This window comes from Mesitornis unicolor, unplaced genomic scaffold (genome assembly GCF_000695765.1).
Source record: "Mesitornis unicolor isolate BGI_N332 unplaced genomic scaffold, ASM69576v1 scaffold8127, whole genome shotgun sequence".
In the NCBI taxonomy this organism is placed as follows: domain Eukaryota; kingdom Metazoa; phylum Chordata; class Aves; order Mesitornithiformes; family Mesitornithidae; genus Mesitornis; species Mesitornis unicolor.
The window spans coordinates 42,403-57,900 of record NW_010198351.1 but is presented as its reverse complement, the minus strand read 5'-3'; the positions used below and the strand labels follow the sequence as shown (position 1 = coordinate 57,900).

Sequence of the window (15,498 nt, the reverse complement as noted above, 5' to 3'; positions counted from 1 at the left end):
GTATATTTAAAAATATTGCACTACGTTTAATCTATCTCTTACAATCATCATTAGCAATGCTATAAGAGGAAAACGATATCCAGCTTTTCTTACCCACTGTATCACACAAGTCAATTTTAAACCTTGAATGTATTATTTTTTTTAAAATCAGTATTTGCATTGTTTTCACAGCTCCTTCATGTGTACCAGGGTTTAAATGAAGTACTTGGATATATTTGAAAACCTCTATAATAGTCCTTAAGAGCACACACTGATGGAGATTGAATGCAGATCACCACCAATGGTAAGCCACCGAGATAATGGAGTAGGGAAGTCTTAATACGCATCTCAAGCAAGTATAGGTTAAATAACTTTTAGTCAATAAGGGAAGCTAATTTTGTGCGGTTATTTGCTGAAGCTTAATTTCAGAAGTGTCACATGCCTATTTTAGCATGGATAGTGTTTTCCATACATCAACTGATTAAGTATCAACTGCCCAGAACTCACAAAAAAGTGCAAGTAGTTGCATGAGTGGAAGTAACCGTTTCATTCAGGAGTACGAGTACGCTTTTCCGTCTGAGAAAACCATTGCTTCTTAATTTTGCCCATCACAAAATAAACTGAGAAGCAAACTTAATGGAAAGGTACATTACAGACTGCCTGAAAAATTAAATGAGTTTGTTTACCATCTTACATTCAACTCCATTTCCACAAAGGCATTTTTTTTCCTACTACCAGTGATACCAGTACCTAACACAGTACCTAAAATAAAAGTGATATTTTATACGGCATTTCTATACACAGAAGATGAAACAAAGACGTGTTTACATGAAATAAATAAGAACAACGGCCTTAGCCAGGTGATGCTAAGATCCACAGTTTACACATAGCACAAGACCAGATAGTTCTTTTCAAAAGCTGCTGGCTGAAATTCTTCCTCAGCTCTACTGGACTCACTTATTTGACTCAAATAAAACATGTTATATACATCATAGGACATTTTCCTGACAAAGGTGATCCTTCTGCTCAGACCCTTCTGTCTCAGAAGCCGAATGCAACTTACCACTGCACGATTACTCAAAAAAGTGTCGAGAGAACACATGTAGCTATTTTGTAAAGTATTTTGTACCTTAAGCCTTCTGAAACTATCGATAAAGTCTGCAGCAGAATATATATATTTTTAATGACTTAAACCATCATTACATGTTTTTTCACAGAATGCAATGAAACCTCCAACTTTCGTGAAGAACAATTTTCCTTTATCAGGTTAATCAGATAATACAACAGCACTTAAACATATCCTTTTGTTTGGAAGGCAACCAGCCTCTTACCTCAAAAATACTCTTGAATACATTATTATGAGATACTGGTATGTACTTTGGTAGCTAGTATTATTCAGTCAGGATACCACAGCCCAAATGTCTAAGGAGGATTTTTCATTAGCATAGCATTGCTATATTTCATGTTAATTACAGACTATGAAAAGTTCTTATATTTAACAAAAATACAGGAAACGAGTGATATGCAATGTTAGCTTTAGTAAATATTAATAACAGACAAGATGAAAGACGTTTTATTTGCTTTCATGACATGTTTGGCAAAAAATACACAACTACCTAGAAGACATACAAGAACTGTGATCAACATTTTAAAGCCTGGTCCCTCCATGATTTCGGTATCAGCCATCAGCTTAGGCATGCAACAAGCTTATAATTTTGTTTGTCAACATACAATAGAAACTACACATTTCAAAAATCCTTTCTCGCTTGAGACGGGAGCCTAAAAAAAAAAAAAGGAGGGCGGGGGCGCAAATAATATCTTAAGGACACCACACATCAATGTGAAGTGGTAAGGTTACACAATTAGAAAAAATAAGTTATTAAAAATAAATTTCCAATATAAACCCCAAAAATGTAGTTTTAACCAGCCAGTTTAACAAAATCATGGTGCTGTAGCTGGAGAAGAACCTGTATCAGCTGTACTCTTACACAGGCAAATAACCGTGGAGAAGCAGGCCATGTACATTGTACCAGTGTCCAATTTCATTTATGTGTGTTTGTACTCAAGTGCAAAAGTATCCTTTCAGTCCATTCCTTCGAAAGCTAAATATGGAAATATCAGTCTACTGATTGAGGTGGATCAACTGGTTCTTCCGATATGACATTGAATGTTGTAGCCTCCGTCAGACTGACGTCTTCGTTATCCATTTCTTCTGCTATATTGGATTCCTCTGAATCTTTAGTCACTCTTTTGGACTGCCGCTCTAAGGACATGTTCTCCAAAGACTCTATATCCTCAATGCCTGCCCTGTAGTGGATCATCAGCAGCGTAAGGGCCTGCAGTCTTTCACCCGACTTAGCCAGCGCAGCAGAAATAAATGCTTTTCTCCTTGCATCAGTTGTCTCTTTTTCTTCTTTAACGAGTGAATTATTATTTTCCAGCTCCTGGTCTATTTCATTCTGCAGCTTATCCAACATAAATTCTAATTTCTGAAACCGCTCCTCTGTGGGTAAACTTCTGTAGAGATCACGCCCAATTTCTTTAACCGCAATGAAGACGCTGTCGTCTAGACCGCCCTCCTTCCGGACCAACTTTATCCCAGTACCCGATGCACGTTTTGAAGGACTGCTCGGCCCGCTGATTTCAGTATCGCTACTTTCATTATCGGAAGTGTTTGGTGTGTGCTTTGGCGAAGGTTCTACCACCTCTGTTCCTTGCTCAGAAATGCGGGCTTTGGGGACTTGACGCAGGTTTAACAAACGGGTACTAGTATTGATGATATGCCTGGTCAAACCTGTAGTTCTGTTAACAGATTTGGATTCCGAATCAACACGGGAGGATGCAGGTTGGGGAGCTTCCTGTCCTTCAGCTCTGCAACCCCCCACAACAGTTCGATCGAGTCGCTTTTCAGCTCCTACGCAAAAGGGCATCTCAGTTAGACATTTTTCTTGACATTTTTTATGGCAAACATAAGCACAGAGCATGCACTGTGAAGCTGCTTTAGTCCATACTTTCTTTTTGCAGTAATCACACCAAGTTGGATTCTGAAACTGAGTATCCTGAAAGTTATGCTTATTCTCTGTAACAACAATTTGTCCTAAATAAGGGTCCTCTTTCTGAAGTGCATGAGTTTCTTCTTCCAAGTGACATTCCCTTTCCTTCTCTAGGAGAACAACTGAATCATCCGTTTCACCTTCCTCTAAATACTTGAAGTGTAAAGTCACATCACCATAACAAAACTTTTCATTGAATCCTTTATGGGTTGTCAAATTCCGCAATGCTGTTCTAGTGACTGCTGCTTTAGGTGCAGGAGCATCCAGTTTATATGTTTGACTATATTCCATTGAGGATGTAGCTATACATTCTAAAGCAATGTCTTCAAGTTTTATACTTGCATATCCTAAGCAGATAAAACCACCTGCTTTGAAAGGGTCTCTGCACCACAGTGCAACATTAAGGTACTTATGGTATCCTTCTACTTCAAACAGACAGGAGGATGTCCTTGTCCTTGGCCATCGGCCTTGACGGATCTTATAAGGAATTTCTGGCGATTCCCATGGTTGATGGTCACCTCCACTGTCTTTGTTACTACGCACATTTTCTGAAAATCCATCTTTTAAAGTATCTTGTTTTGGTGCTGTTATTAGCTTTGATGTCGTTGGGTCTTCTGTTTGATCACTGTTATTCTTTACTACCTTCTCTGTACATTTATCTCCGTTAATTGCAGGTGGAGGTGGCCTCTCAGGTTTTTCAGAAGATACACCCCCAGTTTCTAACACGTTTTGAGTTTCACTAGTAGGCAAAATAAGCTTACTTTGTGGTCTAGGTGGCACAGGAGGCTTAGTACCAGATCCTTGTGATTGTTTACCTGATTGCTGTGATGGATCTGAACCCTCAACAGTTTTAGGTGTTGCTATTTTTGCTCCATCTTTTACTTGCATTTTTGACGTTGCCTGATAGTTTCCTAAATGTAGTTTTCGATTCAGAATTGGAGATATAGTACCAAGTGGTTTAGCAGCAAGTGTTACTACTGAACGTTTGGGACTTAGAGTTGTTGGCAGATCTTCTTTTTGGTCAGGTGATTCACAAGCTAATTCCTCAAATTCTGAATCAAAATCTCTGCCATCAACATCAGCTGATAAACTAGCTTGGTCATCTTCTGGCTGTGTCAAGAAAGCAGCGTCTTCCAATTGTCCAAATCCATCCTGCAGTGCTGAACCATGCTGATTATACCCAACAGGCCTTTCATAAAAGACTAAAACTCTGTCCCCAGCCTGTCTAATAAGCTTCAACACTTGGACAGTTGATGTGATTTTAACACCTATTAAAAAAAAAAACAAACCACATGTTAAACTTGAAAATGGCCAAAAATAGTTGACAAATACATTTAGAACTTTAATAGTGGTAACACCATTGCTCACTAACAGAGGAAGTGACAGAAGAGCTGAACTTAAATGTAGCAGTTGGATCCTTTTTATTTTATGCATAGAAACATTCACTTGAGGAGCAGAAAATGACACTAACATACACAGTCCACTTTGCTGTTTGTTATTGCTGTAATCTTAAAGAATAATCTTGATTTTATACACTAACATTTTTAACCTTTGCTGTTAATCTTGCTGTTAATCTTACAGTAAATTTGGACTTCTCAGAGGCAGGCATTTAACAAAATATTAATCGTGAGTGGCCATAAACACACAAATGTTAGTTTCTATTATGAGTGCCAGGCACAGCAGTAATTGTTGGAAAAGGTGGGCTAGTTAAACCGTATGCAGAAACACCCTTCCAGTTCACAAGACGACACTGATTTTAAAAGCTGACATATTACTCACTGCCAATTGCTAGAAGTCTGTCTCCTCTCTGTAGATCAGCAGCAGCAGCAGGCGAGTTTGGAGTCACTGTTTCAATAACAACGTGCCCAGCATCATCCTCCTTGGACTGCACAAGGCGGAGCGTGAGCCCAACGCTTTGCAGGTTCCCTTTCACCAGTTCTGCCTAGAGAGAAAGAAGTCAAAAGTTCAGACTAAGTCGATTAAGCTGGCTGCAAGGACTCACGGTTGCCAATGATCTTGTTTAAACTAAACTTATACAACTGATATTATGAAAAAAGTTACATTAGGACATCTATGGACTTCACTGAGCACATTATCACATAATGGGTTCACTGCCTATACCTTGGGAGAAAGATGGAACCAAAGGTCATCAGATTTGAAGAAGCAAATGTGCCAAAACTAGAAAGTGGTGCAAGGAATTGTCATACACATAAAAAATTAAATGTGTACATCAGTTCAACAGTTTCTATACAAATAACAACAGTAGCTGTGCAAATACAAATCACCAGGAATGGCAATACATGGCTTAGCTTCACAAAAAGCTCCAGTCCTAATAAAGCTACAACAAAACACAACTTCTTCATCATCCATTTTATTGAGAAAAATTTTTATTATAAGGAGCACTGTACCATCAACCTCAGTATCGCTTTGAAAGTGCCACATTTATTTTATAAAACCTCTCAGCACAAGTAGCTCTTCAGTTGTGTACACAAAAGGTGTTTGGAGTGAAAAAACCATTATGTACTTCCACACTGATAAAGTACATTCATAACAAACCTAAATTAAGAATAGCCTAAAAAAAGTTTCTTCAGAAACTCAGATCCCTTTCCTCATACTCCTCTTCCAACATCAATACATGACAAAATTTAATGCAATAATCTCAAATACTTTTTTCTTAAAAAAATTACCGAGGTACAATCTCTGTAGTAGAGTTTCACCCCACTCTTACCAATTTTGAAGTCCCTATTGAAGAATCTATCTAGGTAGACAAGAATTTTATTTTTTTTTTTAAGCACACCTCAGTGTCTGAAGTCTTTGGCAACATTTTCTTAAAGATTGTCCTTAATAAATTTAAGATGTATACTTTTTTTCCCCTACAGGACTTCTGGACTGTTTCAAATTACTGGCTACTATCATTCCACCAAAGTACATTCTGTATGTTTGAAAGAGGGAACTCACAGTTTCAGTTCCAAGGACAGAAATTTAATTTGCTTTTTTGATTCCCCAGAACAGAGAGACAGATACTGTTTGCAGAAAACCTCCGCAGGAAATTTTCTATTTGGTTTCAATTTACCAAGTGTAGGTAGACAGTCGTCTTCTCCATCCTGCATTTACTTTGTTGCTATACAACTGTCGATGTTTGAACTGTCTGGAGCCGATTCTCCTCTTTAAGGACGTGTTCGTTTGCTTAGTTTTGTACAACGGCTTTCCACAGATGAAGTGGATTACTTCAGTACATGATTCTCTCCTTGGCTGCATGGCTCTCACTCCTTTCCTAAAATCTTAACAGCACTGCATCTTGGTTTTAGTTAATTGTTGTTCAGTTCTTTAAATAAAAATGCTGCATTAACAGTTTGCTTAGAGAACAGCACTGTGTTTGAAGAAGCAGACTTGGTGTGAACTTTTAATGCTTTGACATTAACTTTCTGCAATTCCCATAGTGATTTAAAGATGGTTTCTCTGAAACGTCGTTAGCATTTCTACCGTGAACGCCAAGTAATGTATGCAAGAATAACAAGATCAAATATAAGCTTAATTGCAGTTCCAAGGTTCAAGATTCTTCTACAATGCAAACAAGTAAATAGTTGCCTACAGAAACGCTGGCAGCATTTTTTGTGGGGTTTTTTGTTTGTTTTTTGTTTTAATTAAGGCTGTTTCCATTTACATAAAAGAAACTCCGATACATAATTAAAGAAAAACTAAACCAAACTGTGAAGTGTTAAGAAACAAAGAAAAAGTATTAAAAAGCTTGTAGAAGAAAAGAGAAACTTTTATAAAAAGAAAATAATTATTCTTCTGCTTTAGTCCCTTATTTACATATAATATGGCTTTAAGTTAGCAACTCACAAATGTTGCATGTGCTGTCTGGAAACAACAGGAACAGTTACTACAACTTCAAGCAACACTAGTTGAATATTTTAAACATCAGAAACAGAAATGATGTGAATTAGCTTTGGTGGCATACAAACCTGCAACAGAAACTCCTTCCAAAAATCACTACATAGCTCTGTCTATTATCATCAAATGAGGAGACCATTATTTCTGGGATTTGCCACATAGTCTAAGTACTCAAATCTCAATTTTCCTATACCGATCACTTTGGAAGTCTGTCCTCAAATGATTATGGTTGGAAAAAAAAGTCCAAATCCCTGTGTTTGACTAGATAACAAAACAAACATAACGCAGATCAGAAGGTAAACTCCCACTTAAGGAACACTGACAAACATAAATATTCAAGGACTGAAAAGCAAACTATAATAATTTTTTTCCCTGATTTTTGTTAGCTCACTGAAGTAAAAAGCCTTTTAATAAGAGAATTTCAGTGAAGAAATGGATCCGTAGGCAGAGAGGAGTGGAGAGAGGAGAAAAAACCAACCCACCACCACACAGGATAATTTTCCTCTTAGCACTAAGTTATTCTGGTCATTTAATTACACTTCTTTAGAGATACATCTATTCTGATGATATATAAGATTTCAGATTAAACTATTCAAGTTCAGGATCTTAATATCCAGAACTGGAGTTAATAAGACATTTTAAAATCATTGCTCATACAAGACAGAAAGTCTTAGTTTAGCATCACAGCAGAAGAAACAATGCTATAAGTTTGTTTGCAACATGAGGTAACTCTTGTGCAATCGGTCCTTAAACAGATTAAAAGAAAAATATTCAAGTGCTGATGGAAGGTGCCTATTGTAACACTTTTACAGGAGTCACCTCATGCAAATCTGCTTTCACAGTCGGATGCTTTCTCATCCATTCACAGAAAGGCGCACACGGAAGCGACAAGCAACGAGCCTTACTTGAAATAGAGAACGTCAGAAGGAAAACAGGAGCCAGCACTGTAATATCTAGCATTTTTAAGCAAGGCAGCAACAACCTGTAACTGCTGTTAGTACTTGCAATCACGGCAAACTGCGTGATGAGCAAGATAGGGGAAAAAGGTATAATTAGAGAATAAGAAGGAAAGAAAAGCATTACCAAAAGCTTTCTGTTTGTCAGTACAGACCCTCATCCTCTTGAGCTTCCTTTGAATCCAGGGACTACTCTGAGCAGCTCTCCATAGTGGGTGACTTAGTGCAAATATTCTCTACTGTAAAAGACCAGAAAGCTCTGAGGTGATTCCTCACCCTTCCCTCCTCCCCCAGGGTGAGACCACATGAAAGAAATGAGGGACGGCTGGGACCAGAGACCCCGAGGTATCGCTGAACATTTGGCTCCCATGCAGGGACACTGACTGCAGATTACAGCACGTATGACTCGCTGATGCTGAGGAGCCTTCCAATAATCTAGCAGTATCTGATGGAAAGCTGTTCTGGGAAGGAGAGCGCCTTTGAACATAGCAAGCAAAGTTCATCTCAACTTTTTATTAACTTTGGCACAGTCACAAGCTTTCTCACGAAGTAAACTGGTTTTATTTATCAGCCCAGACCAGATGAAGAGTTCCCTTGATTTTTCTCTCTGGCAACTCCAGTGTTTCACCAAGTGGTAATACCCAAGCTCGCTGCAGTGCAGGTAAATGTTGTTTCGAGCTCTCAAACACTCACCACCTGAACAAGTACACTCACAAAATCAAGCATCTTCATACACCCAAGCACAGCTACTTGATGCCTTTCTGCCTCTCCCTCAAATTAAAACTTGGTTATAAACATGAAGAGATAAAGATTACTGCAACACGAAACACCACAAGAACAAAAATCAGCTAAATGACACAGGTTACAAGAAAATTGCTGATAATGCAATAACAACGTTTATTATCAAGGAAGCTTGCTGCAAGGGAGAAAAATTAACAGCTGTGCCTAGCAGAAAGGCAAATTTTAACCAACTAGCTATACTATATTAAAGCAACTTCATTTTATTTTCATTATTTCATTTTATTTCATTAATAGCTCTGTTTTACTAGTTCCTGCAAATTTTAATAGTTACTTAAACAAGGAGTAAGACAAAGCAGATAACACTACATGCCTGTCAGTGAAAGGCACACATTCAGAGTAATTTATATTGACAGAGTCAGAGCTAAACTGTGTCACAGAACTTCAGAAATGTACGTTTTTTTGAAAAAGGTAGGCAACCTCCAGACTATTTATGAAATACTCATTGAGATTAAGATGGAACAGAACAGGAATGACTACCTTGGGAAAGAGATGAAAAGTAATTTCCTCAGTGTTTTATTACTCAAGGAAAAAGAACTCAAGAAGACACAAGATGCCTATTCACTTTAAAATTAATAAAACATTTTGATGTAGGGCTGTGAATACCTGACTTTTACAGAACAAAGGCTATAAGCATTGATTTCACAATACAGGCTTTAGTTCATTTATATGCACCAGTGTATGAGCCTCTGCAGAGCGTAACCCACCACTCCTTCAGTTCAATACTGGAGATACGCTCTGGAAATACAATGCAGCAGAAAATTACGTTCCTTTCCTTACCTCAGCCTTGTCATTCTGAAAGCCTAGCAGATGTTGGATGTCAGTGAAAATCAATTTTTTCCAGCCTTTTTAACATAGTGATACTGAACTCCACAGCTACAGAGTGATCATTCAGAAGTTTATCGCTTGCTAATACCATTTAAATGACCAAATATTTAGACCGGTGTCAATACAGAATACACTTTTAATCTTCAAACGCTTCATTAAATTATCAGTCTGAAAGAAACTGCAAATTCAAAGGGATTATAACTAAATATCCCTAAAACAGGCAACAGACACAAATGTGATGCCATCTCATTTACTATTTGCTTCCAAGACTGTACGTACAGAGTTCGGTAAGGTAAGAATATCATCAATAATACTGCAGACTCTTAACTACAATGTAAGTTAACATTAGCTATAACATTAGATTTCTAAGACCAGACATATTAAAATAATGTCCATCAATAAATATGAAGATTACAACATCTGGAAAATTATGGATGACAACCTCTTACATCATTCAGTTAAACTTCAAAAAACTGTTAGATGCATACAAAAATTAAAAGTCACAAAATTAAGCCACAGCATGATAGTTAGAGTACAAGACATCTACTTTTAAAGCAAATTAATTATTTGCAGGAACTAAAAAGGAAATTGCTTTTTGAATGCTTAATTTTACTCTGTGACTAATATTCCATATTTGCTTAACAATTTGTAAGCGTTAACATAAGAAAGCTTTATTGGGCTGTACTAAGCATGTCACATTCTTTTGAATAAATGCTATGAAAAGCTTAATCACCCAAGCACATAAGAAATCCTATTTAACTGACTGTACATCAGCTAAAGAATAATGTTTTTTACAAATATTCCTCATTCTCTATCAGTGGGATGCAAGATGCTTTACATATCACAAACTGACACTATGGCAATGCTGTACTATAGATAAAAACATTACTTTTTTCCCCAAACCCAGAGTTACTACAGTGGACCTCAGGTATTTCTGCAAGGTATGACTATGTGTTCTGGGGAAAAAGAAGAGACAACATCTATAGATATGCCTGTAAACTATTACATTCTTCCAGACAGCTCTGCACGCTGAAAGGAAGGAATATTTCATGTCAAAAATAACATTAAAGTACAAAACTGGGAAGTAGTTCCCTCTATTCTGAAGACTCAGATATTTATATTATTAAAAAAAGGTTCTTGGCATAGATCTTTAAAATACGGACTTTAACATTATTGCTCTTTTCAACCCTATTATTGAATGCAGTCATTACATATGAACCCGCACAGTGATTTCCAAATTATTTATATGGGCTAGAGGAGACAGTGAAACAGGTAACACCAATGTCACAATACACTCCTTAGTAACACTTTACTCAAAGGAAAAAAAAAAGAACTTTTTTAATGTTTTGAGATGATTTTTACCTCTGCTTTAGAGAAGGAGTAGATGTACTCGCTGTGACACTGCCCCAACGCCCAAAACTACAAGGCCAGAGCAGCACAAGCCTTTTCCAACGTATTCCCCAGCCCTCCTGTCCACATGGGAGGACAACTCCCAAAATATTCTGGGGAAACTGTCAAGAAAACAACCTTGCAGAGAAGTGCCTGATGTACACCTTCACCAAGGAATCTGTGATGACAGAAACCCTTTAACTTCCCAGGCACAGAGAAAACTCCCAACAGAAAGAGGAGAAAGTTTTCTGAGCATCTGAGAGGAAGCCTTCATCTTGAGATGCTTAAACAGTTCAGTAGTCAGTAGCACATGCATTGATTATCAATGATAAACTGTATTCACTCTTATGTCATATGTGTATATAGGTGTATTAGAGACATACATACACTCGCACAGTTGCACAGAAATCCATTAAAAATTCAGTTCATGAACTTAACTAGGCTGGCATTCCCAAGTGACGCCCTGGTTAGTATACATTCAAAGATACTGCAAAATCATATATAGACCCAAAAAGAACACATCCAGGAAACCGCTGCCTAAAATTGGATATATGCCTCCATCTCCTTAATCTTTATATTTCCTTTAGCAGGTTCAGATGTGTGAAAACATGCTGGGGGAGGATTTAAAAAAATAAAATAAAAAGCTACATTAGTATTTATAGAATAACTAGACTACAGAATGTGACAAATAATCAAAAGAAAATCATCTCAGTAATAAAATTAAGTGTACATAGAAGATTGAACCTTTTTAATATTTCTTTTCCTTCCCACTAGAAACAGACATTAATTACAAACCATTATTAAGAAAAAAGTTGAAGGTAACCTAATGCAAAAGATTATATAGCGGCTACTTAAGACATCAGTATACATGACAGCTAGAAGTTATACTGTATTCCAAAACCAACATATACTAGGAAACACATTTACAAACTTGGAAAATAGTTTATTGATTTGTGGATGAAGTTTTTCAAAGCTTTCATAAAATGTGTTTCCTAGGACTGTCTGAATAAAAAGACTGCCTGACTTTCCTTTCCATAACTGAAGCCAAATTCTGAAATCTAAAGCTGTTACCGTTCCAAAATCTGTATCAAGACTTCTGCGTCAATAATTAAACTTTCTTGCTATGTGATGCTTCCCCCATACCAAAGAAACATACACCTTTGATATCAGACTTAGTTAAAAATTTTCATTTACTCCCCCATCATTTCCAAGTTTACATCAATTCAGTTAATTTCAAACATGTTGATTTGTATTACCCCTTATTTTTTTTATTATCTTGCCAAAAAATATTAAGACAAATATGTTGAATCAACATGTACTTCTTCTAGATATATTAGAATGGGAGGTTTGGTGGAGTTTTTTTGCTTTTCAAGATAATTCATAAATATAAATACGTATGTATGTATATTTACAGTCCTATACAATTCCTTCCCTCTACCCAGTGTTCACTGTAGTGTTTGCAGTGGGCTTATGGACCACATTGATCCTTGACATTTTAGACAATTTTAACTACTTGCTTTCTGCTTTACCTGGTATTCTCATTTCCTCCACTGCAGCTCTGAAAGTAATATATATACATAGAATCATAGAATATATACATGCTCTTATGTAGCACACATAACCAACTGAGTCATCAGTTACTAACTGGCAAATCAGGTACCGATGGCACTCTTGATCTTTTACACTGTATAGACCTTTATGGGACCGGCTACACCTCTGTGCCTTTTTGGGTGTCACTGAACTGATACTAAAATGATCAGCTTGTGGGCTCTTCACGTCTCCTTGAAAGGAATTTTATAAGATTTGCACTTCTAATGCAATGGGTTGACTCAGGTGATTATCCACCATCACGAGTATCCCTGCAAGTTCAGTGTGACTGCCATGGACTTCTCAAAGGGAGCTCTGGCCACTGATGAACACAGAATTACACAGCCATTTCAAAAGGTACAGTTTAAGTTCAGATATGAGGAAATAAAACATTCAGAGATAAGTTAAGAAAGAAACATTGGAGTCCTAAGAGTGCTGGACCTTTCCAAGGCCTTTTTTAAGTTCTGAAAAACTCAGATTTATTTTTGTTTAAATTGCGGTTGCTGTTCTCCCACCCAGCAGATGATGCACACGACCGACACTTTTCCATTTCTTCTCCCCTTCGCTAAGAGCAATAAAACCCCAAACCAACCAACCAGTCCCTTCCACAAACACACACATGAAACACCTTTGCTTTAAAAAGACTTGTTACATTTACCAGCATCTGGAAATAGCCAGGAAGTAATCACTTCTTAAGCTCTCCTGTGACTAAAACATAAATATATACACTGACTTCAAACCTGTTAGTCTGTGTTCTGATGCCAAAGCAGTCAGCACAACGTGAATTAGCTCACTCTGAGCCTGATGCTGAGACAGCACAAAACCTTAATACCAATAAGCCGGTACTGAGTTATTTCAGGTATATCAATATTATAGTGCTGTACTGCAGTGTGGACCCACCTTCAGCGGCTTTGACAGTGCCTACGACTTTTACTATTCTCCACTGTTTTTAATGTCTTCTCATCCATTTCAAGTATCTTTAAGCATAACAGAATTTCCCTCAAGCTATACTGGGAGTAGTTTTTAAAGGGACAGAATTTTCCATTAGTGGGTACATCACATTTCAGCTCCCCCACAACTAATCAAACAACAAAAAAAATTAAGCATGGCACACGTTTCCATCAAATAGCATTATTAATGAAAAAGTCTGCCCAGCAAATGTGTCACGGAAAGAGAAATCAATTTCACAAACAACAGTCTCGCTACCTCTGCTTTCTTATCAAGGTCTGAAATAGTCACCACCTTTGCCTTTTTGTGGAATATGAGGAACAACAGATTTTTAATGACAATAAAAGAGAGAATAAATGGAAGTGGGATGTTAGACCTTTTGCTGTTATTTTTTTTCCAGCTATGTGATTTTTTTTTTCTTTTACTTTTAGTACATTTATGCACATTTATGGATAAATTTCTTAAGATTTTTTTAACTAGTCATTTTATATAGCAAGCTAGTGGGACTTATTTTCTGTTCTACACGATAACTTATAAAAATCAAAAAATAAGTTACAAAAATATGGTGGCAGTTTCATTTTGAAGGGAGTTACATATTGGACTGAGATAATATTTAAAGTAATAACTCATTACAGCCACAATACCGCAAATGTTACGCACATGTCTAACTTCACTATCACGCACTATTTGTCTGAAAAAAATGTGACAATTCATGGTAATAAAATTAAATATCTGCATATCTGAGCACTACAAACATTTGACATGAGCAAAATCCAGAACAGATTCATTTTGGAAAAAAATTAAAAAATAATATAAGGAGCTACATCTTATTTTGCTCAGTAATTCTGACACATTGCTCACATTGCTCACATTTGACTGAGCTACTAGCAAAAAAGGTGAACCTTCCCATTGTATGCTGAAACAGGTTATGTGTCATGCAAAAAGGAAACTGTTTAGCAATTATAGTGAATTGCTGAGGCATTCTTACTAAACAGCAATTACAGGAGTTGAATGGAGGAGTTAAAGACAAACAAGGCAGCAGAAAACCTGCATTTAACTTCAAAGTGTCAGCAGCAAGTAAAACGCAGTCCTTCAGTTTTATGTGGAGCTCTTTAGAGAGCAATTTTTAGTACAAACACCAACGTAGCTCTTCTTTAAGTGCTCTTACTCACTGACATCCTTTTAGTCTATATTAAACCCAACTGCGATGATTTCCTTTGGCCCTGAAAAAATAGAAAAGATTGATTCTTTCCCCCACCCCCCCAAATCTTATATCACCATTGATGTCTCTGATGGTAAAAAGGCTTCCTCCAATATGGCTTAAGCATGACTCAGTCAGCATATAAATGTTCCGTGAAAAATACTCAGGTACCCTAATAGCAAGTACTGAAACCAAGGTCACTGAAACTGGCTATTAAAAAGAACAGAGAAAGTTCATTCATGTGTGATACCAAACCAATAAAGTTTACCTAGTTCATGGTTTTCTTTCTATAAATTTGTTGTTAATTGCTGCAACACAAATTACAGATAAAGATGATTAATGAGAACTTAAGAGTTTATGCACTGTGAATATGTGCACACAAGAGAGGTCAACCCAGGATTTTGTTCATCTCTGAGATGGAAGCAAAAAGCTGAAAAGCATTCAAGTGTATACATTAAAAGCAAACCCTCTAAACCAGCTAGTAATTACTTATATTTACCTTGGAAGCACCAAATTAATAGTGATAGAACAGTTACTATTAATCTTCAGTAATAAATTCAAAATATTCAACTAGCAGGTAAAAGATCTTTATAATGGAAATAATATTAATGGTGAAGAGTTTTCTTCTGACACAGAGAAACTGCTTGACAATTCTTACTGTAGCACCCTGCAGCATTAACTGCCCGATTACTGACATGGATATTGCCATCAAAACCAAAAATATGAAGAGTTATTATCCACTGTAGTCACAGTATTAACTGTAACATGCATTACAGATGCCAGTTTCTATGGAAATAAAATATATAATACTGCTTTCTAATGCATACAAAACATAACTCTTATATCTCACTAATGGGCATAA

The 15,498-nt window shown here is 36.8% G+C and overlaps 1 protein-coding gene across 1 annotated transcript in view; it reads right to left on the bottom strand.

Annotated features, from left to right (window-relative positions):
- Positions 1 to 2,096: 2,096 nt before the first annotated feature.
- PDZD8 (PDZ domain containing 8) overlaps positions 2,097 to 15,498 on the bottom strand; it is a gene marked incomplete at its 5' end in the record, with an annotated part of 55,800 nt that continues 42,398 nt past the window's right edge. The window contains 2 exons of the mRNA XM_010189113.1: positions 2,097 to 4,300; positions 4,812 to 4,974. Coding sequence (XP_010187415.1) covers positions 2,097 to 4,300; positions 4,812 to 4,974 — 2,367 coding nt within the window. The remainder of the gene's footprint in view (positions 4,301 to 4,811; positions 4,975 to 15,498) is intronic.